The sequence below is a fragment of the Xyrauchen texanus genome, chromosome 3, assembly GCF_025860055.1.
Source record: "Xyrauchen texanus isolate HMW12.3.18 chromosome 3, RBS_HiC_50CHRs, whole genome shotgun sequence".
Lineage (NCBI taxonomy): Eukaryota > Metazoa > Chordata > Actinopteri > Cypriniformes > Catostomidae > Xyrauchen > Xyrauchen texanus.
Window position 1 is genome coordinate 31,370,873 of NC_068278.1, and position 26,064 is coordinate 31,396,936.

At 41.6% G+C, this 26,064-nt stretch overlaps 1 protein-coding gene across 3 annotated transcripts in view; it reads right to left on the minus strand.

Annotated features, from left to right (window-relative positions):
- The window catches only part of LOC127620952 (sodium/calcium exchanger 2-like), a 59,063-nt gene that overhangs the window by 25,889 nt on the left and 7,110 nt on the right, over positions 1-26,064 (minus strand). For 2 of the 3 annotated variants that reach the window (XM_052094339.1, XM_052094330.1), the window contains exon 2: positions 1,492-1,829. In XM_052094339.1, coding sequence (XP_051950299.1) covers positions 1,492-1,791 — 300 coding nt within the window. In that variant the 5' untranslated portion in view covers positions 1,792-1,829. The remainder of the gene's footprint in view (positions 1-1,491; positions 1,830-26,064) is intronic. The other variant, XM_052094346.1, reaches the window with a different exon arrangement.

The following is a 26,064-nucleotide window of genomic DNA, read 5'->3' on the forward strand; positions in this document are numbered from 1 at the left end:
GCATTGGAGGTATGTGTTGCCACACAGTCATGTGTGTACAGGGAATACAGGAGTGGGCTGAGAACACAGCCCTGCGGGGCTCCAGTGTTTAGGGTCAGTGATGACGAGGTGTTGCTACCCATTCTAACCACCTGACGTCTGCCTGACAGGAAATCCAGGATCCAGCTGCACAACGAGCTGTTTAAGCCCAGAGCCCGGAGTTTCTCATCAAGCTTGGAGGGCACTATGGTGTTGAATGCTGAGCTGTAGTCTACAAACAGCATTCTCACATATGTGTTCCTTTTTTCCAGATGGGAGAGAGCAGTGTGTAGTGTAGATGCAATGGCATCATCAGAGGAGCAGTTGTTGCGGTAGGCAAACTGCAATGGGTCCAAAGAGGTGGGCAGAACAGAGCAGATGTAATCTCTGATTAACCTCTCAAAGCATTTGCTAATGATGGGGGTCAGAGCAACAGGACGCCAGTCATTTAAGCAAGTGATTTTGGCTTGCTACGGTACAGGCACAATGGTTGATGTTTTAAAGCATGTGGGGACAACAGACAGGGAGAGGGACAGTTTGAAAATGTCCATAAAAACACCAGCCAGTTGGTTCGCGCACGTTCTGATGACGCGGCCCGGAATGCAGTCTGGAACCGTGGCTTTATGGATGTTCGAATGGGTTACATCCGCAACAGAGATGGAGAGTGAGCCATCCTCTGAAGAGTCGGCCGTGAATACTCTCTCCGCGAGGGCGGTGTTATTGTCTTCAAAACGAGCATAAAATTTATTAAGCTCATCCGGGAGAGAGGCAGCGGTGTTCATGGCGGAGTTTTTATTCCGTTTATAGCCTGTGATGATGTTAATTCCCTGGCACATACTTCTAGAGTATACGACAGATGGGGAACCATAGTTTTGATGCAGGTAACCATGGTGTTACTACAGTAATATGGTGTTAATACAGTAACCATGTTTAATTTTGTGGTTACTATGATTTTACAAAAAAAATTTAAATACCATGGTGATACTATGGTTAGTGTAGTAAAATCATGATTAATTTTGTAAAGGAAGGTTAGGGTTAGGTTTAGGGGTATGAGTTGGTGTAGGTTGTCTCTGGGACTCTAAATAAACACAATAAAAACACTGCAATGATGCCCATATACTTTATTATAGTATTTAAACAGGGGTGTAATAGTATCTGCCACTATTTGCACTTAGTGCAAATAGCCTCTGCCAAACTACATACACAGTCCTGTAACTGACTCTGTATTCGAATGTTTCATTGTAGCTCTCATGTGTAAATAACTTTGAACAAATAGCTAAATCTGTATCACTTGATGCAATTCTACCATCACACATCATATATACCATCATGCCACCCGGCTATGTACTATAGCATACATACATATACTGTACATTGAACATTAAATATATTAACAATTGATCGTTTATTATTTATGCAAAGTGCGAGAGAGTGGTGAGAGTTGATTTGCGACAAAAAGTGTTGCCATCGCACCTGTGAGGTGATGACCTCGATGGCAGCCATGAAGCGGTCTGCAACAATGGACACACCCAGAAACATGTACAGAAGTGATGAAAAGTAAATCACTGCTCTTATGGCCTGCATTGCGAATGAGGGGTCCTTTGGCAGCCAGATAGGAAGTAGAATCCCAGGTTGACATTGGACTTTCTCAAAACAGGGACTCTTGAGGCCATTTGCACTACTGTTGCTGTTCCTATGAGAACTGCCACCCATACACAGCTGTGCCGAGAGGAGGAGCAGGATGAGATGTTGGAGGTGTGGAGGAGGAGCCATGACTATGAGGAGATATGGCGAACAGAGCGGCTCTCCTTCTGAGGTTGACAGAGAAAGAAAAGAAGAGGGTGAGGTTACATCACTCAAACCTTGATAAATTCTATATACTGTAATCTAATTTACAATGATGTATGAGTATATTATGAGTATATATAAACAGATAGTTCCGGTCCTGTAATCTGATTGGACAAAAGTGTTCTAAGAGTGCTAATATTTAGTATAACAGCACTTGGATGTTTCACTGTTTATATTACTCTGTTTGTCTGTGTTTGAGTTGTTCCATTCTGCGTGTTAGGCCAGATATTTATTTACATATGTATGTGTATGCACATGCAAGCACTTGGAAAACGCATTGCCAAACCTGTGGTCTGGTTGAACTTACAGTAAATAACATGCACTACTGCACTACTCAGGTGTAACAAACCTCAGCATTTAAAGGGGTTAATAGATTTACCTACAAAAGTCTGTATTTTTCAGGTAAGTTTCAGGTAAATATATTGACTTTCTCTTACTTGCTCAGCAATATTCTCTTCAAACTGTTGTTCCGTCATGACCAGTGAATAAATCTAGATGTTTTTCATTTCAGTTCGTTCTGAGCAAAAACTGTATTATTTCGTTCCGGTTAAGACATTCCACAGACTCCCTTCCAAATGGTAACCGGTTAGAACAAAATAAAAGAACGGTTAATAACAATATTTTTTAAATGACAGTACACCTTATTGTTTTAGCAGATATTCAGGGGCAAAGGTTGATTTTGGCTAAAATGTACACACCTAACGTTGATGATCAGGGCTTATTTATAGATCTTGAAGGGATGTTACAAGCTGCTGGCACCCCTCCTCATGATATAATATTGATTTATTCTAGAATAGATTTTTTTTAGTCCCACATTTCATTTGTTGTTGACTGCTTAATTGGAAACATCTTAGTCACGCCCTGGTGAGTTTAGAGGTGCTGCCACATACAGAGAAAAATAAATCATATAGTTGACTTTAATGTATCCCTTTTGCAAAATCCTGAATTTCAACAAATATTAAAGGCTGAATACAATGTTTATATGGAGACCAACTGGTCCTTAGTATCCTCTGTGGGTGTGGCTTGGGAGGCATTTAAAGCGGTTCTTAGGGGTCGGATCATATAGTGTGCCTCATTCATCAAAAAATCCAAAGCATGAAAAATTCTCTTGATTCTGAGATAACCTGGAGGAGATCGGTAAGGTAATTAATGAGCCAGATGGTTTTGCCAGTGAATTTTTTAGATCTTATGCTACAGAACTGGCTCCAAATTTGTTAGAAGTTTATACTAAATCATTAAAGAATGGAAAGCTTCCACCAACCACGACACAAGCCCGAATCAGCCTGACTCTTAAAAAGGACAAAGATCCAAGCGAGTGGAAGAGTTACCATCCAATATCCCTGATCCAGCTATCCATAATTCTGGCTAAATTGGATATTACCATCCAATTACATTACCATCCAATATCCCTGATCCAGCTATCCATAATTCTGGCTAACCGATTAAGTAAAGTTATAACATCTCTTATACATATAGATCAGGTGGGGCTTATGCGGGGCTGCAGCTCTTCTAATAACATTAGACGTTTCATCAATATTATGTGTTCAGTGGCACTGCTATCTTACTTGACGGCGAAAAGCTGTTTGATATGGTAGAATGGGATTATCTTTTTAAGATTTTGGAAATATACAGGTTCAGGAATACTTTTATTGGATGGATTAAGGTACTTTATAGACACCCGGTAGCAGCAGTAGAAACACATTTCTGATTATTTTACTCTGGATAGGGGCACCTGGCAGGGTTGCCCTCTTTCACCATTATTGTTCTATCTTGCCCTGGAACCATTGGCAGCCGCGATAAGAAAGGAGGATGATATTCCAGGGGTGATGGCAGGAGATGTGGCGCATAAGCTTCTGCTTTAGGCAGATTATATTTTATTATTTGTTTCTGACCCTTCTAGATCTATATGCTTTGCCTCCACAGAATTATTATTATTATTATTTCACCCCAATTTGGAATGCCCAATACCTACTGCACTCTCAGTCCTCCTGGTAGCATAGTGACTCACCTCAATCCGGGTGGTAGAGGACGAACCTCAATTGCCTCCATGTCTGAGACCCTCAGCCTGCACATCTTATCAAGTGGCTTGTTGAGCGAGTTACCACAGAGATATAGTGCATGAGGAGGCTTCACGCCATCCACTGCGTCAACCACGCAAAATTCACCATGCACCCCACTGAGAGTGAACCACATTATAGTGACCACAAGGAGTTTACCCCATGTGACACTACCTTCCCTAGCAACTGGGCCAATTTGGTTGCTTAGGAGATCTGGTGGAGTCACTCATCATGCCCTGAGATTCGAACTTGCGAACTCCAGGGGTGGAAGTTAGCATCTTTACTCGCTGAGCTATCCAAGCCCCATCTCCACAGAATTATTAATTCATTTTCTAAGTTCTCAGGATAAAGAGTTAATTGGTCTAAATCCAAAGCTTTGGCTCTGACAGTGTACTTCCTGATAATGGCTTTTCAGCCGGATGCCTTTCAGTGGCATTAAGTATTTAGGTCATTTTATTCCAGCAAATTTGTGTGATTTAGTTAGTTAATTTTGACTCTTTCATAAAAAGGTTTTCGAGCGATGTGGGCAGGTGGGTTTCATTACATTTATCGATTATTGGGAAGGTGTAATGAACTGGCCATGGAGATGGTGTTAGTAACCCTGTGCAGGAAGTTTATTAAAAGAGACACAAGTAAAAAATCCAAAACAGCAGGCAGAGAGACGTAGTCATAAAGCAGGTAGATAAATCCAATAAACCAAATACAGTCCAACCAGGCAAACAAAACAAAGGGTAATCCAAAAAGCAATAAATCCAGAAAAACAGGCAATTGTCATAACATGAATCAAGAAACATTGGCAATGGAAAAACACTCGGTAAGGCAGGGTAAACTGGCAATACTTTGCAATGAACAATGGAAATGCATGTGTATATATATATATATATATATATATATATATATATATATATATATATATATATATATACATGTGGTATACAGGAAATGAGCAGTGAAAAAATGGGTGAAGAGCAGTATTCAGGAGAGGGCTGGTTGGTAGGATAGGTAACAACCTCAGAAGTTTAATGTTATTCAAATTAATTATATTCCAAAATTCAACTACCTGCTACAGTCACACCCTATAGATGTCCCCCTCTCTTATTTCTAGCAATATGATAGCATAGCGAAGTCCTTCATTTGAAATGGGAATTGTTCCAGACAACATTTCAAAAAGATGCATAGGCTGATTGATAAAGGTGGGCAAGGCCTACCCAAGATGTTTTATTATTATGCGTTCAGTCTCAGACATTTGGCTTATAGGTCACTTCCACCTGAGAAAGCCCCTCCCTGGTTTTGTATTGGACAGGAAGTTCTTGCCCCTATTTCACCATTGGAAAGCCTGTCTATCAAAATAATCTGAGAAGTTAAGTTACACCCCGTTATCTCACATTTTCACTCGGTATGGACAAAGGTGTCCAGAGTGTTTAATTCTGACATTTATTTAAATGTTGCCTCGAGTTTATGGCTTAACCCCAAATTATGTATTAATAAGTCCACTTTCTGCTGGCCAGAGTGTGTTGTGAGGGAGGTTACTACACTCGATGACCTATATGACAGGTGCTGAGGTAAGGTTATGCAAGGAAATGTATTTATATAGCACAATTAAAAACAACAAAGAGCAGAATACACAAAACACTAATATACCTATATTCTATATATAATAAACACATACATCTAACTTCTCACTTAAAAACAACAAGCTACTAACATGTCAACAAGAAGAGTTAGACAAGACAGCCAGAGAAAAAAGATGAGTTTTTAAAAGAGATTTAAAAGATACCACTGTGGAGGCAGTTCTAATATGCAAAGGCAGTCTATTCCAGAGTTTCGGAGCCAACACTGAAAAAGAACGATCACCCCAAAGTTTTCGTCTAGACCTTGAGACAATCAGTAATTTCTGGTCAGAGGACCGCAGTCATCTTGATGGTAAGTATAAATGTAACAAATCTGAGAGATAGGGTGGTGCCATACCATTTAAAGATTTAAAAACAAACAAAAAAAATCTTAAAATCAATCCTATAATGGATTTGCAACCAATGTAAAGAAAACAAAATTGGAGTAATGTGGTCCCGCTTTCGAGAACCTGTCAACAGTCTTGCTGCAGCATTCTGAACAATTTTCAATTGTGTCAACGTAAACTGACTAATCCCTACATACAAGGAATTACAGTCATCCAAACATGAAGACACAAATGCATGCATCACTCTCTCTAAATCATAAAATGACAAAAGTGACTTGACTTTTGCCAAACTTCTTAACTGGAAAAAGCTTGATCGAACAACTGCATTAATTTGTTTGTCAAATTTCAAAAGAAGAGTCATCAAAAAAATAAAAAAAATAATCCATAAATAGATAAAGGGCCTAAATCAATACAGGGGACCCAGATACATTAGGGGGTGCAAAAACAAAAATCTCTGTTTTGCATTCATTTAATGCAGGAAATTGACAGCCAACCAATTTTTTTAAATCATTCAGACATGCTAGAAGAGCCCTAACGAATTATCCTCCTTTTTACTGGCATATATATTTATGTGTCATCTGCATAACAATGGAAGTTTTTTTTTTTAAATAGCGCATATTGGAAGTATACAGTATATAATGAAAACAGGATGGGTCCCAAAATAGATCCTTGAGGAATCCCACATGTAAGTGGTGCAGACGCTGATGTAAATTCATCCATTTCAACTGAAAAACTTGTGTTAGTTAGGTAGGACTTTTGTTTTTTTTCCGCTCAAGCCACGCAATAATAATTGTGTGATCTATGGTTGTCAGGGATCAGTCAGGTTCATTCACACCCACTGCACAAGGATCACAATCACCTGAGTATTAACCACCTGCACCTGTCATCTAATCCAGCACCACTGAGCACTACAAAAGAGCACACTTCTCATCCAGTCTCCGTCGAACCTTGAACTAGGAACCGACCTGCTAACTCTCTCTCTCTGTGATTCCCAGATTCGTATACTCATCAGTTCCAGTGTGACTCCACAGTATTCCAGCAAAAGGACTTGCCTGCTGCTTCTTTCCCTAGACCCCACGTTCCCTCCTGGATTCTCCCCGATTCTCCTGTGATCCTTCCCTGTGTTTCCCGGTTGGCACATCCTTGCTATATCCAAGCAGATCTCTACAACATTTCATCCCACGATCATTCCTCTGCAAATCATATCCTGCATCTGTCCGTTTCATCTGATGCTCACCTGCCATTCAACTAATAAAGCCTTCTGAATCCTATTTACCTTGTTGTCCTCGTGTGTATCCTGACAGAAGGTTCGACCAAGATTCAGAAAATCCCGCTCCTGAGAGAAATCCAGCCGACATTCCTCTGCCTGTGTTTGACGAGCGCGGAGCGACAACCAATCCCGCTTCCGCATCGGCTGCTTCATTTCCGTGGTGTGTGACAAGCCCCATGGTAAAACCAGCGCCCTTCTCAGGAAAGGAGGAGGATTGCAACGGGTTTCTCCTTCAATGTTCCCTAGCGCTAGAGGTACAGCCATATAATTTTGCTACTGAACGCTCAAAAATCTCCTTTGTTATTTCATTACTCACTGGCAGAGCACTGCAATGGGCCGAAACCATCTGGAATCAGGCCGGTCCAGCCACCGATACCCTCCAAACTTTCATATCCCATTTCAAAGAGGTGTTTGGCTGTCCTTTAGGCGACTCATCCACCTGTGAACAGCTCTATCATCTGTGACAAGGTACAAGTTCAATCACTGAATATTCCTTGAAATTTAGAACCTTGGCTGCGGCAAGCGGATGGAATGAGAAAGCGCTCATCACTACCTACCGGCAAGGTTTAAATCCCGCTCTTCGATTGCAACTTGCAGTATATGATGATAGTGTTGGTTTAGAGAAATTCATCCAGCTCTCCATCCGAGTGGCTCGACGTGCTCAGAACTGTTATCCTGAGAATCGACAACCAGTACATCTTGTTTCTGTTCAATCATTGGAAAGTCCTGTGGCAAACGATACAGAACCCATGCAGATTGACAATACCCGTTTAACTGTCTCTGAAAGAGCCTGACGGATGTCAAATCATCTCTGCCTGTATTGTGGAGACAACACCCATTATATCAGCGTCTGTCCTGTCCGACCACCACGACTCCGGGTGAGTTTGTTATCCACCAGGACCCTTAGTGTTGCTCCATTATCTGCTACAGTGTCATTGATTACTGCTGACGCTAGCATTTCAGTTACAGCCCTCATCGACTCTGGGTCAGCGGGTAATTTCATCTCGAGCGACCTCTGCAGGCAACTTCAACTCCCGAAGACCCACTCTCCAACCCCGTTTGCCGCAAAATCAGTGACTGGAAAAGCCCTGAATCCCGGGTATGTGAAATATCAAATCAAGCCCATCACATTATGAGTAGGGTGTTTACACAAAGAATCATTCACTCCTCTGATACTTGAAAACTCCACGGCAGCAATAATTCTGGGCAGACCCTGGCTCATACAACACAATCCCGTAGTTTGTTGGAGGAAGGGAGAAATTCTGCAATGGGGTCAACATGTTTCCCTTCTTGTTTTCCTGAACTTCCCAAGCCGGTTTCCCCCTCTCCAGTGAGTATTCCCATCGCTGTGACATCCGTTGAAAGCCCTCGGGAAAAACAGTCTACAGACATTCCTTTCTGTTACTCCACGTTCGCTGATGTCTTCAGTCCCGAAAAAGCCTCCCATCTTCCACCACATCGACCCTGGGACTGTGCGATTGACTTAGAGCCAGGTGAATCGGTACCTCGAGGTCATATCTACTCTCTTTCCATCCCTGAACAACGAGCCATGGAGGAGTACATACAGGAAGCCTTGAAACAGGGATACATTCGCCCATCTACCTCTTCAGCAGCCTCCAGTTTTTTCTTTGTCGCCAAGAACGACGGAGGATTGAGGCCCTGTATCGATTACCGCGCACTGAACAAAATAACCATCAAGTTCCAATATCCCCTTCCTCTGGTTCCCACCTCTCTTGAACAACTGAGAGGCGCACGCATCTTTACCAAGTTAGATTTCAGAAGTGCGTATAACCTTATTCGAATCCGCGAAGGGGACGAATGGAAAACTGCGTTCATTACCCCGTCTGGCCACTATGAGTACCTCGTTATGCCATATGGATTGGTCAATGCCCCTTCCGTGTTTCAAGATTTCATGAATGAGATACTCCGTGACTTCCTGAACAAATTTGTGATTGTCTACATTGACGACATACTCATCTTTTCTCCCAACGAAACTGTCCATCGACACCATGTCTTTAAAATACTCCAACGTTTACGAGATCATTCCATTTTTCTCAAGGCAGAAAAGTGCACATTCCACCAAGAGACTGTCCCGTTCCTCCGTTATGTCGTCAGCAAACATGGAGTGAAGATGGATGACGGGAAAGTCACAGCAGTCACCTCATGGCCAACACCTCAATCCATAAAAGAACTCCAACGATTCCTGGGCTTCGCAAATTTTTATCGACGTTTCATCAATAACTACAGTACCATAACCTCTTCACTCACCTCTCTCTTAAAGGGAAAACCCAAGTCTTTAACCTGGACTCCTGAGGCAGACACAGCATTCAACATCTTGAAACAGGAATTCACCTCTGCACCCCTTCTGCGTCATCCTGATCCAAACCTCGATTTCATTGTGGAAGTCGACGCCTCCACGACCGGAGTCGGTGCCATCCTATCTCAACAGCAGGAAGATACCGTCAAACCTCTCCCTTGTGCTTTTTTCTCCAAGAAGTTATCTTCAGCAGAACAAAACTATGATGTGGGAAACCGTGAGCTTCTCGCCATCAAGCTGGCTTTGGAGGAGTGGAGACATTGGCTCGAGGGTGCTCAACATCCATTCACAGTCCTTACTAACCATAAAAATCTGCAGTACCTCAAAGAAGCCAAGAGGCTGAACCCGAGACTAGTCCGTTGGGCCCTTTTCTTCACCCGTTTCCATTTCCACATAACCTACTGCCCAGGATCCAAGAACATCCGCGCCGACACTCTCTCCAGGCTTCATGCTCCCCCAGATCTCATTGAAGAACCTGAATCGATCTTACCAACATCGGTGTTCATCAGCCCGATCCTTTGGGATATTGACGACCAGATCCAAAGAGGTACACGACGAGATCCACCTCCACCTGAGTGCCCAGCCAATCTTATCTATGTCCCACATGAGTTTCGTCTACCTCTTATTGAGTCTGCGCATTCCTCTGTGGGTACAGGACATCCCGGAGCCACGCAAACGTTTAATCTCCTTCAACCACGGTACTGGTGGCAAAGGATGAGGGGAGATGTAAAACGCTTCATCCAAGGATGCCAAATCTTTGCTAAATCCAAGGTTCCACGCCATCTACCATCCGGGAAACTCTTACCACTCCCTGTCCCTCAGCGACCCTGGTCACATCTGGGGGTAGATTTCATCACCGATCTACCATCATCTGGAGGTAACACGTGCATCATTATCATCGTGGATAGATTCTCTAAGGCTTGTAAATTGATTCCATTACCTGGACTCCCCACGGCCCTCGAAACCACAGAGAATCTTTTCAACCAGGTGTTCCGTCATTTTGGCATCCCTGAGGATATTGTATCCGATCGTGGTCCCCAGTTTATATCTCGGGTCTGGAAGGCTTTCTTTCTCTCCTTGGGGTCACGATCAGTCTAACATCTGGGTACCATCCTCAGGCTGAATGGGCAAACGGAAAGAAAAGTGCAAGAAATAAACCGCTTCCTCCGCGACTTTTGCCAGAACCACCACGAGACATGGAGCCAGTTCCTCGCATGGGCCGAATACGCCCAGAATTCTTTACGTCAAAGCACTACTGGACTAACACCTTTTCAATGTTTCCTGGGTTTCCAGCCACCTTTGTTCCCATGGTCCGGTGAACTGTCCGAGGTTCTCTCAGTTAATTACTGGTTCCGAGAAAGTGAAAGGGTTTGGAACGAGGCACATTGTCATCTCCAACAGGCGGTCAACAGACATAGGATGTTCGCTGACGCCCGAAGAGGTGAAACGCCTACATATGAACCTGGTCAACTTGTCTGGCTTTCCACACGGGACATTCGTCTATGCCAACCATGTCGAAAGTTTAGCCCACGATACATCGGACCTTTCAAGATTCTCCACCAAGTCAACCCGGTCACATCAGGATTCACCCTGTGTTCCATGTATCACTGTTAAAACCTCACTATCCTGCTGTTCTCCCTCCTTCCACAGAACCTGATCCTGACATGCCCCCCCATTGAAGATCCCATCTACACTGTTCATGACATCTTGGACTCCCGACATCGGGGTGGTCGCCTAGACTACCTGGTCGACTGGGAAGGGTATGGACCAGAGGAAAGATCTTGGATTCCACGGGACGATATCCTTGACCCAACACTTCTCACTGAGTTCCACCAGCAGCATCCACAGCGACCGGCTCCACGACCTCGAGGCAGACCACCACGACGTCGGGGTCCTCGGTCCGCTGGCGCGGACCCTGGAGGAGGGGGTAATGTCAGAGATCAATCAGGTTCATTCACACCCATTGCACAAGGATCACAATCACCTGAGTATTAACCACCTGCACCTGTCATCTAATCCAGCACCACTGAGCACTACAAAAGAGCACACTTCTCATCCAGTCTCCGTCGAACCTTGAACTAGGAACCGACCTGCTAACTCTCTCTCTCTGTGATTCCCAGATTCGTATACTCATCAGTTCCAGTGTGACTCCACAGTATTCCAGCAAAAGGACTTACCTGCTGCTTCTTTCCCTAGACCCCACGCTCCCTCCTGGATTCTCCCCGATTCTCCTGTGATCCTTCCCTGTGTTTCCCGGTTGGCACATCCTTGCTATATCCAAGCAGATCTCTACAACATTTCATCCCACGATCATTCCTCTGCAAATCATATCCTGCATCTGTCCGTTTCATCTGATGCTCACCTGCCATTCAACTATTAAAGCCTTCTGAATCCTATTTACCTTGTTGTCCTCGTGTATATCCTGACAGTGGTGTCAAATGCCGCACTTTGATCAAGTATCATCAAAACTGCAGCATTTCCAGAATCCACAGTTAATAGAACATCGTTGAGAACCTTTAAAAGTGCAGATTCTGTACTGTGATGTTCCCTAAATCCAGACTGAAAAAAGGGTATTCTTATTAATAAAAGACTCGACATTTTGGGATTCCCAGATCTCAGTTCTTTAGATATTTACAGTGACAGATACTCTGGGACTGGTGATTACTGCTTTTGGAAAAGGTCATGAGGCATCAGTGTAATACTCCCTGCTAATTCTATGGGATGGAGCTTCAACTTCTCTCAAGAGATTATGGGAGAAAGATTTAAACTTGGTATTGGAGGAGGGAGTGTGGGCTAGGATTCTAATAAAACATAAAATCTGCATCTAGAGATGTATGGGTGTGCCTTATGCAATTCAAGATTTTATATTTATTCTATTGGACAACCTCTAGATTGTGTAGACTTGGTCTTAAAGACACACCCACCTGCTGGTGATGCCAATTAGAGGATGGAGACACAACCCATGTCTTTTGGGAGTGTTGAAGTTTCAGAGACTTTGTGTGATGTATTGGGCACTCGGGTTTCATTTTGCCCCAGACTCTGTATTTTGGGTGACAGGGCTGTCATCAACGTTGAAAATAGACAACGAACAAGCGTCATGACCGCCAGACAGACAATTTTAAGAGGTTGGAAGTCGGCTGGAACACCCTCAATTCAGGAGTGGTGCTTAGAGATGAGGAGGGTAGTGGCCATTGAAGAAGGATCTTTTAGGAGAGTAGGGAAATTTAGTGAAATACAGTGCAGTGTTGCTAGATATGGCAAGACAACAAGCAACATGGTCTGGAAAAACAAGCCCAAAATAAGCCACTTGCCTCATCATAAATGAAAATAAGCAATTATTGTTTTTCCTGTGTGGTGGATTTATCAGCATAGAAATCATAACGAGCATATAGTTAATTAAGAGTTAAGTATCATTTTAATTACAGATCTGCTTCTCAGTCAAAACCTGGCAGCATCAAAACTGTTCATCAATTCATCATATCTAACAATAATTCAGTGAAGACTTGGAAACAACTGAGAATTGTACTTTTAATCTCTAATAATGTTTTCCTTGAATCTGAATTAGCCGTTCATGTACGATTTATGAGGTAATTATACATAGTTTTTAAAAAAGGTCTAAAAAAGTTAATTAAAAAAAATCCACATTGGGCAGTTATGTAAAGAAATATGTGATGCAGCAGTTTCCTTCTAAATCAAAGTACGTTTCATTTTTTCAGGCAACATCAAGTGGTTTAGTTTCAAAATATTACTGTTATAAACCCTTTGGCCTTTGGTTTCTTGAAAAAATTATTGGAAAGAAATTAATTGGTTATAACTGTTACAAGCATTTCAAATTATCGTTTGTTTTTGGTTTTTGTTCCTTGAAACATTTTTAGTCCCTGTTCATGGCAGCAGTTGACTTGAAAAATAAAACTAATTGTAGAATATATATATTCTATATATTCTATTCTATATACAATTCTATAGCACCCCTTGTGACAACGTTGAGAATGCAACACATACTTACAGCATGTTATGAATTGTGTTCACAACACAGAGTTCATACTTGCGTTCACAGCAAGCACATTAACTTTGTGTTGTGAACACAATTAGTACACAAATACACAACTAGACCACAAATAGTATCTTTCAGCAATAACTCAATGACACACAATGTTTGATCCTGCTTTGAATTGGTTTGGAACTACAATATTGTGCAAAGGTTTTAGACAATTGTAGTATTTGGAATAAGCCAAAGGTGTTGCTGAGCATATACTTTTTACTCAAATATAATACACTTATGGTATATTGCTTGTATGTTTCGAAGACACTCGCAATTAATTTGTAATGTACTTGTAACGCAAATAAAGTATACTTTAATATCACTAATCAAGCATGTAATTACCCTACACAGGCATATACTTAACGTATACTAAGTATACTTGAAGTTGTTCCAATTTAGCACACAAAAGTACACTAAATACACTTAAAGTTATGCTTTACCAATTATTAATACACTTGAAGCATACTGATAATTAGTCTGGCTTCAAGTATACTTGGCATATTTTTTTTTCACCAGGGTGCTGATATGCTGTACAACAGCACTCTTGCTCTTGTTATATTTCTTAAGTCGGTTGCACTGTTTGGTACAGTGTCTGTATGCAGGTATGTGTACGTGAGATGTGAATGAGTGTATGTGAGGCCATCTCAGTCCCACTCTAAACCACAGGTCTTATCAGTAATTCATTAATCATGCCTGGCCTGCACTGGGCAAAGGGATAGCAAAGTAAAGGATTCAGCAGACTGATATTTAATTTGACTGGCGGTGGTGGCACATGAAAATAAAGTGTTGTAAATACAACATGATTTCATTTGAAATTAATGATTTATGAATATAAGCATATCAAATGCTCTTAATATATTACTAGCTCTTTCAGGATGCATTAACACATTTTTCATCTTAAATTCTCTCTCCCGTTTTTCTTGATTATCTCCTTGTCACCAGTGTGTGTAGTAGAGATTGAGAGTGACATGCTGGACTGAACAGTGTGGTCATATTTCACTTTCTAAGCTGTGCTATGGTTACCTGGACTTCAGCTATTCTGTGCTACTCTACACCACTGTCCAAAAATAACCTGCCCATCACACCTGGGCTTACAACACACACACACACACACACACACACACATGTATGTATATGAATATGCATGTCTGTGTTTGCAAACATTAGGCGATGTTGTGTATCTTAATGTGTGTCTCTGTAGGTTTGTTTTTATGCACATGTGTTTTTTGGGTGTACAATTCTGTTCATGTGTCTGTGTGAGTATGTGTGCATACAGTATACCATGCAGGTATGTGTGTATGTATATTTGTGTGCAGGTGTATGAATGTGTGTGCTGAAACTGAAATGTCTCTTGTTACCACGATGACACTGTTTCAGTCTGTCAGTGTCGCTGATAAGTGATTGGCTGGATTGGCTTACACACAGAGCTCTGACTGCTTAATAGGAGTTAGCACCTTTTAGTGGTTAAGATTACCACCACCAGAGAGAGAAAGTGACAGAGAGAGACAGAGAGAGAGATAGAGGGAGAAAGGGAGAGGTTACGTTATAGGAAATCTGAGAGTGATAAAAGTAAATGAGGGTATTGGGAAGATAGTTTGGATAAAGTGAACAATTTTAGTAAATGCCTCATTTGTTATCTGATAAGCTAAAAAATCGTATTAAATAATTAACGGAATCATATACACTGGCAGCCAAAATTTTGGAATAATGTACAGATATTGCCCTTATGGAAAGAAATTGGTACTTTTATTAATCAATGTGGCATTCAACTGATCACAATGTATAGTCAGGACATTAATAACATGAAAAATTACTACTACAAATCCTCCAATTGCAGCAATGACAGATTTGCAGATCCATGACATTCTAGCTGTCAGTTTGTCCAGATACTCAGGTGACATTTCACCCCATGCATCCTTTAGCACTTGCGATTGATGTGGCTCTCTTGTCAGGCACTTCTCACGCACCTTACAGTCTAGCTGATCCCACAAAAGCTCAACGGGGTTAAGATCCATAACACTCTTTTCCAATTATCTGTTGTCCAATGTCTGTGTTTCTTTGCCCACTCTAACCTTTCAAAAGTGGCTTTTTCTTTGCAATTCTTCCCATAAAGCCTGCACCCCTGAGTTGTCTCTTTACTGTTGTACATGAAACTGGTGTTGAGTGTGGATAATTCAATGAAGCTGTCAGCTGAGGTCTATTTCTCAAACTAAAGACTCTGATGTACTCATCCTCTTATTTAATTGTACATTTGGCCTTCCACATCTCTTTCTGTCCTTGTTAGAGCCAGTTGTCCTTTGTCATTGAAGACTGTTGTGTACACCTTTGTAGGAAATCTTCAGTTATTTGGCAATTTCAAACATTGCATAGCCTTAATTCCTCAAACAATGATTGACTGACGAGTTCCTAGAGAAAGCTGTTTCTTTTTTGCCATTTTTGACCTAATACTGATCTTAATACAAGCCAATTTATTGGACACTGTGGCAACTCAAAAACAAACACAAAGACGATGTTAATCTTCATTTAACACACCAAATATCTTTCAACTGTGTTTATATAATGACAACTGATTTTCTAGTACCAAATTTGCAATTTAGCATGATTACTCAAGGATAAGCTGTTTGAGTGATGGCTGCTGGAAATGGGGCCTGTCTAGATTTGATCAAAAATTACTTTTTTCAAATAGTGATGGTGCTGTATTTTACATCAGTAATGTCCTGACTATACTTTGTGATACGTTGAATGCCACTTTGGAGAATTAAAGTACCAATTTCCTTCCAAAACCGCAAAATCAAGAAAATCAACTTTTGGCCACCAGTGTAGATTTTAAACTAAACAAACCAGCAACTCAAAATATGAGTTTACAATAAGACTGTAATCATATATTGTATGATGCATTCAATAAACAATTCAAATTCTAAGCAGACATGATGTCACATCCTGCACATTTAGAGCCCGAAGCCATTTGTTTTGAGAATAATGGCTGGCTGATGAAGTTATTGGCTGGCTAGCCGGCTCAGCCAAAACCTAAATGGCTGCTGCAGCCGCCAAACTTTTCATAGCTGCAAATGGCTGAAGCTGCCACTTCATGTCTACAGATGTCTATGTTCAGTGGTGGACAGTAACGAAGTAAATGTAATTCGTTACTGTACTTAAGTAGCTTTTTTGTGTATCTGTACTTTACTGAAGTATTTAAATTTGGGGAGACTTTTACTTTAACTCCACTACATTTCAAAGTCAAATATCTTACTTTTTACTCTACTACATTTTCAAAATCAGTCGTTCCTTTTTATTTATGAGTGGATAAAAATGTAACTGGTCAAACGAGCCACCAATCACAGTACAGCCGCGCTTTGTTTTGAACTTGCCTTGGCGGCATCTACTAAGCGCGAACCAGGGGTGCGTTTCCCAAAAGCATCGTTAGCCAACTATGGTAGCAAGTTCCATCGTTATCATCATAGTTCAACGAGTCTGTGTTTCCCGAAACCATCGTTCCAACGAACATTCGCAAACAGCATCGCAGAGTTGTGTGGTTGGAACGACAGCTCTCGACCTGTGGTTAGAAGCAGAGTTTCTTGTTATTATAACATGTGGGCTTAATAAATTATTATCTTGAGCCAAATAAGCAAGATGACATTCAGTAAAATCAGTATCTTTTATTTAGAAGACATACAAATGTCCTTTATGTCTTTTAGTTTGTCAATAGATTTAAAGCACCGTTTTTGAAGAGTACGCATGTGTGAACCTGCTCTAGTGCGTAAGAACGAGCCTATGATTGAATCTGGAAATAAAGCAAATAACTGAGAAAAATATGAGAGAGTCCTCAGATGACATGTCCGTAATTTATAGCAAAACATCTAGCATTAATTCGATCATTAATTCGAACAGATTCATTAAAAGTAGTTTTTAATCCACCACATGTGTGACATCATTAACCAATGTGGTTGAACAACCAATTTGCGACAATACGGTTTTGGGAAACAGTCGTGACTAGCAAGTTGATTTCTTCAACAGTGCATCGTACTACGGTAGTGGAGCAGCAAGTTACGTTGTTGTATGGGAAACGCACCCCAGAGCCGTTAAATATGAGAGTTGCGAACATAGACGGTTGCGACAGTGATCTCGCCGCCCAGCGTCACGTGATTCGTGTAGCTCTCAATAGTTCCAAACAAATTGCGTTGCCAATGATTTTAAGCGGGGCAGAGAGCAGCAGCTATTATTGCAGCAATTATCGGTAAATATTGACGCATAATGTACATTGCTTATTATGTTGACACTAAAATGACTTGCATATAATAGCATTGTTTTTCTGGAGAGTAGCAGAAACACTGCATTAATACGTTTTTGTGTTTAATTTTGGAGGAAAATTGGCTGCTCCCATAACATAGAATATATATATATATATTCTATGTATGTGTGTGTGCGTGCGTGTGTGTGCGTGTGTGTGTGTGTGTGTGTGTGTGTATATATATATATTTATATTTAATGGCATTGTGCAGGTTTATTTGAATGTATCATAACATTAGGATGTTAATAATTATGACCATAGACGCTCGAGAAAAATATATACAGTAAATACTGTAAATGTATTATACCTTATGGGAACAGTCCCTTCCCTCCAAAATTAAACACACAAAAAATGTATTCAATTCAAATATATATATATATATATATATATATATATATATATATACACACACACACATCTGACTAATTAATGTCATATTATTAATAGATTGGTGTGCCAAGAGTGACATTAGTCTTCATGTAGACTGAGTTAAGCAAGAGCCTTGTGACAAATTATAATAGGACATTATGGCCATAAAAAATCATAGTACTTGGATACTTAAGTACATTTGAAGGCAAATACTTTTGTACTTTTACTCAAGTGAATTTTTAAAGGCAGCACTTCTACTTTTACTTAAGTAATATTTTACCTTGAGTATCTTTACTTTAACTCAAGTACATGGTATGTGTACTTCGTCCACCACTGTCTATGTTATACTGATTTACTAGATCTCAATATTTCCAAGCAATGCATGGCATACACTATTTTTCTACAAAATGCAATACAATCAGATTTTACTTTCGCAACGTATGTACATATTTATTTTGTAGTCTGTATGCTACTAAACATTTTCAAATAGCCTGCAATGTGTTGTGTTTAGGCTAAATGTATGTAGGCTAAGTTGTATACAATAACTTGGCATTATCATGGATGAAGCTTATCATATTACACCTTGATTAAGAATGCAATCTTTTGTTGAATTTTATGAGAAATCTACAGACGCAAACAGACGAAGTGTAGTAAAATAAAGACCTAAATGTGTATTTCGGACTTTTTTTCACCACAAGTCTGAAAGAAGACATGTTATTGAAGACAAATATCCAAAAATCTAAAAATTGACCAGTAAAAAAAAAACGATGTTTTTGCCTGCCGTGTCTCGCCTTAATATAAACACACACTGTTATCAGTAGCCTATTATTTTGGACAAAGTTTTGCACATGTCACTTCAATGTACACTTACGCATGCGTCGTGAATTAGCAATGTGGAAACGGTGGTTTGTTACTGCAGTAATATCACGTTCAGTGCTATAAATCTCTCCGTTCCAGAATATTTGGTTCATAACATCAATCTTTGATTCAGGTGTTTGTGCAACCGTGCCCTGAAGATTTAACAAAAGTCTGGGTAGGCCTAAGTTAAGAAAAAAGTAAGTAGGAATTAGGAAAGTATGTGAGAAGTGAGATCAAAATTACCTTGCTTGCTTCTTTCCGCCATTTCACCTCAGTGCGAGAAAAACATGCATCGCTTCTTCTGTACGGAAAACGAGCAATTTTAATTGGTCGTCAATTCACTGTGAGTCTGTGTATCGTAGCAACGGGCACAAGACTGCGCTGTTATGAATCCAGTGGGAAAATAGATCTCGTGTATTGTTTATATATTTCGTGTGTGTATGTCTCTATGTGATATAATTATTATTTGATGCAAATAATTCTAGCCGGCTCAGCCAAACTTTATCAGATGGCGGCTCAATTTGGCTTACGAAATTATTGGCTGGCGGCGGCTGATATTCTAAATGGCGCAAATGGCGGCGCCTGGCGGCGGCTTCGGGGTCTATGCACATTGACAACTATTGTGCTGTAATGTTTAATGAAGTCCTAAAAGAGAGAGAGAGAGATCTAATGTTCAAACTAATGTACTTTACTGCAACACCCCCCCCCCCCACTCTCTCTCGGTCTCTCTTTCTCTCTCTCTCACTCTCTCTCTCCCCCTCTCCCTCCTTCACACCAGAGGAGGCTATATTGTACTCACCACCCAATACTGATTACATTCACTTGTGTACATAATAGAAAGAGGACAATGTGGAACAATTGACCTACAGTTATTGTGTAAGGCATCCACACACATAAACACTAGCTTAACAGAAAGAAAGTTATAGGCCTATAAGGAGTAAATTCTAAAATATAGAATTCTAAAATATATCAACAATGCTCTAATTTATGCACTCTTACCATTGTATGCCCCACTCACATATAATAATAATAATAATAAAAATGGAACTCTAATTTTATGGACAGTTAGACTTTATTTCTTTATTAACTGATATTGTGGATTATCATAGAAAGGCTCACAGCTACAACACAGAAAAATCTTTTAACCCCAAAAATTTGGTTCCTGTTGTAACATCTAAATTAGCTGATTTAATTAAAGTCAAAAATATTATTTAAATCTGATGTAATTTCTACGCCACTAGCACCACCAAACCGAATTGCAAAAATAAACATTATTTTCAATACAGCTTTCTGAATATTCCCCTCGCCCAGGGCTGGACATCTGGCATACCAGCCATTTTCCCAGTGGGCCGATGCACATTGGGGCTGATCAAGGGCAGACTGGTCATCGGGAAAACCAAGGCTAGTGGGACGGCCGTGAAATGGGCCGATTGGGCCGCGATAAGCTAAAATGAGCCGCCGCGTTATGCAGAACGGACCACAAAACGGCGCCGCAATATGCAGAAAAGGACATCGAACACCCCCCCCCACTCAACTTTTGGGCCAGTTGCTATGTACAATCCCGGGCCGATATCTCTTCCCAGTTCAGCCCTGCCCTCACCTGCCGTTGGTCAAAAAAAGAGATGGGGCGGGTCTAAGCGAGTCACTCAAAACAAACAGAGCAATTTTGATAGCACAGCATAAACACAGTGCTTTCATTTTTCAACAAAATGTACTTCAGTAAATTGCTTAATAATTGTTGTCGTTTCATATAAAGCTGGGATAGGAGAAAGTATTTTAACAATGAAAAAGTTGGAGAGTCACGAGAGGCCATGCAAGGTTTGGTCGTGTGAATGGAATGGCAATGGCATCAGGGAGGTTACATCAGTAACCATGATGTTCTCTATCTGTCACTGTGTCGATGAGTTGACACTAGGGGTCCCAATGGAAAATGCCACAAGAGCTGATCCAAGTTACGCAGACTGGCAGTGCGAGACAGGCAGAATTCCGTGTGCCTCGTATCCAGAGCAGCAAGCTGTCGCGTAACTACCCCCAACACACTGGCAGGCATGAAGTGGTCCCTTACACTTTGGGGAGCTGCTAAATGCTCAGAAGTTTAGGGACTGGCTGGCCCAGCCATAGCTTCTCTCTATTGTTTTCCCCAAAAAAGGATGAAATTGTTCAGCTGGAGGCCATATAAGGTCCATGTTGGGGGATGACCCTCCAAAGAGGAGGACACATCGGAGACCGCACCCAGCCCCAAGAAGGGGGGAGGACTTATAAGTGGAATACAACACACGGTCTTACCGGGTCGGGTTGGCCGAATCGACTCCAGGTCAGCTGGACCGCCTGAGGGTGGCGTCTCCACTCTCCCCTGAGTGTAACCTTCCACAACAGCACTTCTGCTGTACTGTTGAGGTGGCCCGGGATGTGAGTGGCTCGCAGCGACTTGCGCCACCGCTGACTCCAGAGGAGGAGACGACAGGTGAGTTGTGACATTCGATGAGAGTGTAGGCCGTGTTGGCTGTTGATGTATGCAATCATCGCTGTGTTGTCCGTCAACACATACCAACACATGCTTGCCCCAGATAAACTGCAATAGCCTCCTCAGGGAAAGTAGTACAGCCAACAGCTCGAGGCATCTGTTGTAACCACAACGTGCCTGGAGACCTGGCCTAGGGGAACTCCTGCCCGGAGGAATACTAGGTCTGACCAGGGGCTGAACAGATGGCAACTAACTCCATACTGAGAAAAGAGATGCTCTGAACCGGGGAGAACTTGCTCTTTTCCCTGAAGCCCCAGCCGGTTGAGGTGCCTGAGCACCAGGTCCCTGTGCGCACACAACATGTCCCGTGAGTGAGCTAGAAGTAGCCAGTCATCAAGATAGATGAGAATGCGGATTCCCACTTCCAGGGCAAGGGTTGCCTCTGCGACCTTCGTGAAGGCATGAGGTGACAGGGACAAACCGAGGGGAGGACCTCTTACTTGTATGGAAGTATGCGTCTGTCAAGATACGTTTTTGCATCAGCATCTTGGGGAGTCTGTACAAAGCCCGATTCAGACTCGCATGTCCAAGATTGGCCTATAAAACCCCTCCTTCATCTCAGCTGGAGGGACAGGCTCTATCGCTTCTGTAGAAGGGAGACGATCTCTGCACACAGAGCAATGGCATTCAGAGAGAGAAACGTTGCCCGGTGGTCGTGATAACAACGGCCAGGGACACCGATTGTGAGGCACAGGAAATGAGAAAACGGCTCTTTTCTTAGAATGTGGGTACCGTGGCCCTTGGGGCATGCGGTGAAATAAGAAAAGGAATATAAAAACCTCCACCTGGGGAAAGAGTGGTGCTCTTACCAGCTCCTGTGGAGCAGATCTCCTACTTCCTGGACTGTCCGTCTCTGTAAACATTTTGAACATTTTTGGTTCTTGGCAACCGGCCATGAGACGGGTGGCATCTGCTTTCTGCGGGTGGCTTGACGCCAGGGCCAGGATTTGCTGCGTGAAATCCTCTATGGTGCCGCCAAATAGGCCAACTTGGTTTGAACAAGTTGGGCCAAAGGTGGCGCTCCTGGACCACTAAGGTAGACATCAACTGCCTGAGAGGCAACGCCGTGACCATCATCGCTCGGAGGGCAAGATCGGACACCGAGCAGTGCTCCTGCATCAATCTCAGGTCAGAACTACCCTTGTGCAGTTCTTTGAGCACCTCGGCTTTGTGCACTTGCAGGAGAGCCGTGGCGTGCAGGGTGGAAGCGGCCTGTCCAGTGGCACTGTAGGCTCAGTCGTGAGTGACGACATAAGCACACAGGCCCTGGACGGGAGACTCGGCCCATCATGCACTTCCGGGAAGAAAGGTACAGGGGCGGGGCACGGCCGTAAGTGGCGCTCGGGGCCCCGGGACCAATCATCGGGCCGTGAAGGTCGATCATCCCGATGCTCGCAGCCGCCCGGGCAAGCATTGCTGTCAGCTGCGCATGGCCGTCAGCTGCGCATGGCGACAGTCTGAACCAACCCACTCTCCGATGCTGAAGTATGTCAAGCAATATGTTAGCATAGTGAAGTACTTCATTTGGAATGGTAAGCGTCCCAGATTACATTTCAATAAATTACATAGGCCGATTGACAATGTGGTCTAGGGCTACCCAACATTTTGTTTTCTTATTATGCATTCGGTCTCAGACATTTGGCTCATTGGTCACTTCCACCTGAGAGAGCCTCTCCCTGGTTTTGTATTGAACAGAAAGTTCTTGCCCCTATTTCGCCATTGCAAAGCCTTTCTATCAAACTAATCTGAGAAGTTAAGTTACACCCCATTGTCTCACATTTGCACTCGGTATGGACAAAAGTGCCCAGAGTGTTTAATTCTGACATTTATTTCAATGTTGCTTTGAACATATGGCTGAACCCAAAATTATGTATTAATAAGTCCCCTTTCTGCTGGACAGAGGGGATTGTGAGGGAGGTTAATACACTCGGTGACCTATATGAGAGTGGAGTGTTGAGATCCTTTGAAAATTTTGTTCTCGGTTCTTTAGGTATTTACAGCTGTGCCTCCTGCTCTGTACTATTTTTGGGAGTAGCATACACCCCCCTAAAGTGGCAGATACCCTGGGAGAGGTGATTACTGCTTTTGGAAAAGGTCATGAGGCATCAGTGTAATACTCCCTGTTAATTCAGAGTCTGGGGGATGGAGCTTCAACTTCTCTCAAGAGATTTTGGGAGAAAGATTTAAACTTAGTTTTGGAGGAGGGAGTGTGGATTAGGATTCTAAAACACGTCAAGTCTGTATCTAGAGATGCAAGGCTGCACCTTATACAATTCAAGATTTTACATCTATTCCATTAGACCCCCTCTAGATGTTATAGGCTTGGTCTTAAAGACACACCTACCTACTATCCAAGAATTTTGGTTGAAGGTTCAGAGTTTTATTTATGATGTATTGGGCACTCAAATGTCATTTTGCCCCAGACTCTGTATTTTAGGCAATGGGGCGGTCATATATATATATATAGGAGATATACACAAAAAAATGGGGTCCTGGCCTGTGTTATGTTAGGCAGAGAGATTATTTTAAGGGGATGGAAGTTGGCTGGAGTGCCCTCGTTTTGGGAGTGGTGCATGGAGATGGGGAGGGTGGCAGCTTTCGAAGAGGAGTCATGTAGAAAGCTGGGGATCTGGGATTTGGCAGTTATTTGGCATTTTTGGGGACTCTCAGGGAGGGGCTGTGGAGAGAGAAATATAGTTTTAAATGTGAATGATAATAAATGTTTTTTGTGTGTATATTTATATGTGACCACAGGGATGTTCATTGAGTGTCAGAGGGGGTTTGGTGATTGGGGAGTGGAAGGGGTAACAGCGGGGGTTAATTGATGATTCAGTGTATATATGTTTTGTTTTTCATTGTTATATGTACGAATCAATAATAAAAAAAATGTTAATCGGAAACACTAAAAAAGTTACATAGCCTACTTCAGCTTTAACATCACTGAATCAACCTGAATACTAATTACTAGGGTTATATCAGGTAGAAATAGCTCCGTAAAGGTGCACTCAGTAATTTTTTCCTCAAAAGTTTAACTCCTAAAGACAATAATTGAATTTTGCAATATACTATGTAGGAAATCATGACCACACACATTAAAATGAAGAGTCATTTGTTTTGTTTTATTCTACATGGCTGCCATGCAAGAATCACATGACTAGACCAATACTACTTGCTTAATCTCAGTAACCGTCCTATTATTTGACACTTTTACTCATTAATTAAAGTAATCATGACTGTGAATACAACATTTCTACAATGGCATCTGCAACTGGAGCTATTGATTTTAAATTATGCTTCATCCAAGCTGCTAGGTGTTACTGTAAGTCCAAGATGACACAAAGACAAAAGATACTGAGGGCATCTTAAAGAAATTGCACGTTACCACATTTTTCAGTGTAAAGAGGTTTCCCATTAGCATTTTCACAGTGCATAAATTGTATTTAAATAATTAGTTAATATAGATTATTTTTTTTTTATTTGTGATTCCCAAACAGGTTTTGAATGCAGTGGTACTTCGAAAGATCTTGATTTTTGTTAAAGAAAACAGAAATTATGACTTGATATAAAAAATAATTAATTATAAAATTAGTTGTGATTAATTTAATAATTTTTTCAGTTCCCTTCAGTTCAGTTAATTTTTATAATTTTAATGGCAATGCTTAATGATAACCAGTAAAATTGAAGTTAAAAGGAACACTTTTCTTTTTGGTCTGGTTTTAGCCTTACTGATGGAGCTGTGGGGGGACCATAAGACAAGCATGGTAAACACTTTTTTAAACCAGTCATAGAATTATCTCATAACAGCAATCAATCACAAAACACTTAACTACTTTACCATAGCCAATCAACTTCTCTTGAACCTGTCCATGTGAAGCACCCAAACAAAACACTACTGAGCCCTAGCACTCCGGCTGTCTCCAAGAAGCACCTGCCAATGAGGTACACATCCACACACACACACACACACACACACACACACACACACACACACACACACACACATGTTGTGTTTCCATGTTTTATGGGGACTTTCCATAGACATAATGGTTTTTATACTGTACAAACTTTATATTCTATCCCCTAAACCTAACCCTACCCCTAAACCTAACCCTCACAGAAAACATTCTGCATTTTTACATTTTCAAAAAACATAATTTAGTGTGATTTATAAGCTGTTTTCCTCATGGGGACCGACAAAATGTCCCCACAAGGTCAAAAATTTCAGGTTTTACTATCCTTATGGGGACATTTGGTCCCCACAAAGTGATAAATACACGCTCACACATACACACACACACACACACACACACACACACACACACACACACACACACACACACACACACACACACACACACACACTCATGTTGGTCTACCTATCATTATGAGGACTTTCCATATACATAATTACTTTTATACTGTATAAACTATAGATTCTATCCTCTAAACCTAACACAACCCCTAAACCTAATCATCACACAAAACTTTCTGCATTTTTACATTTTCAATAAAACAT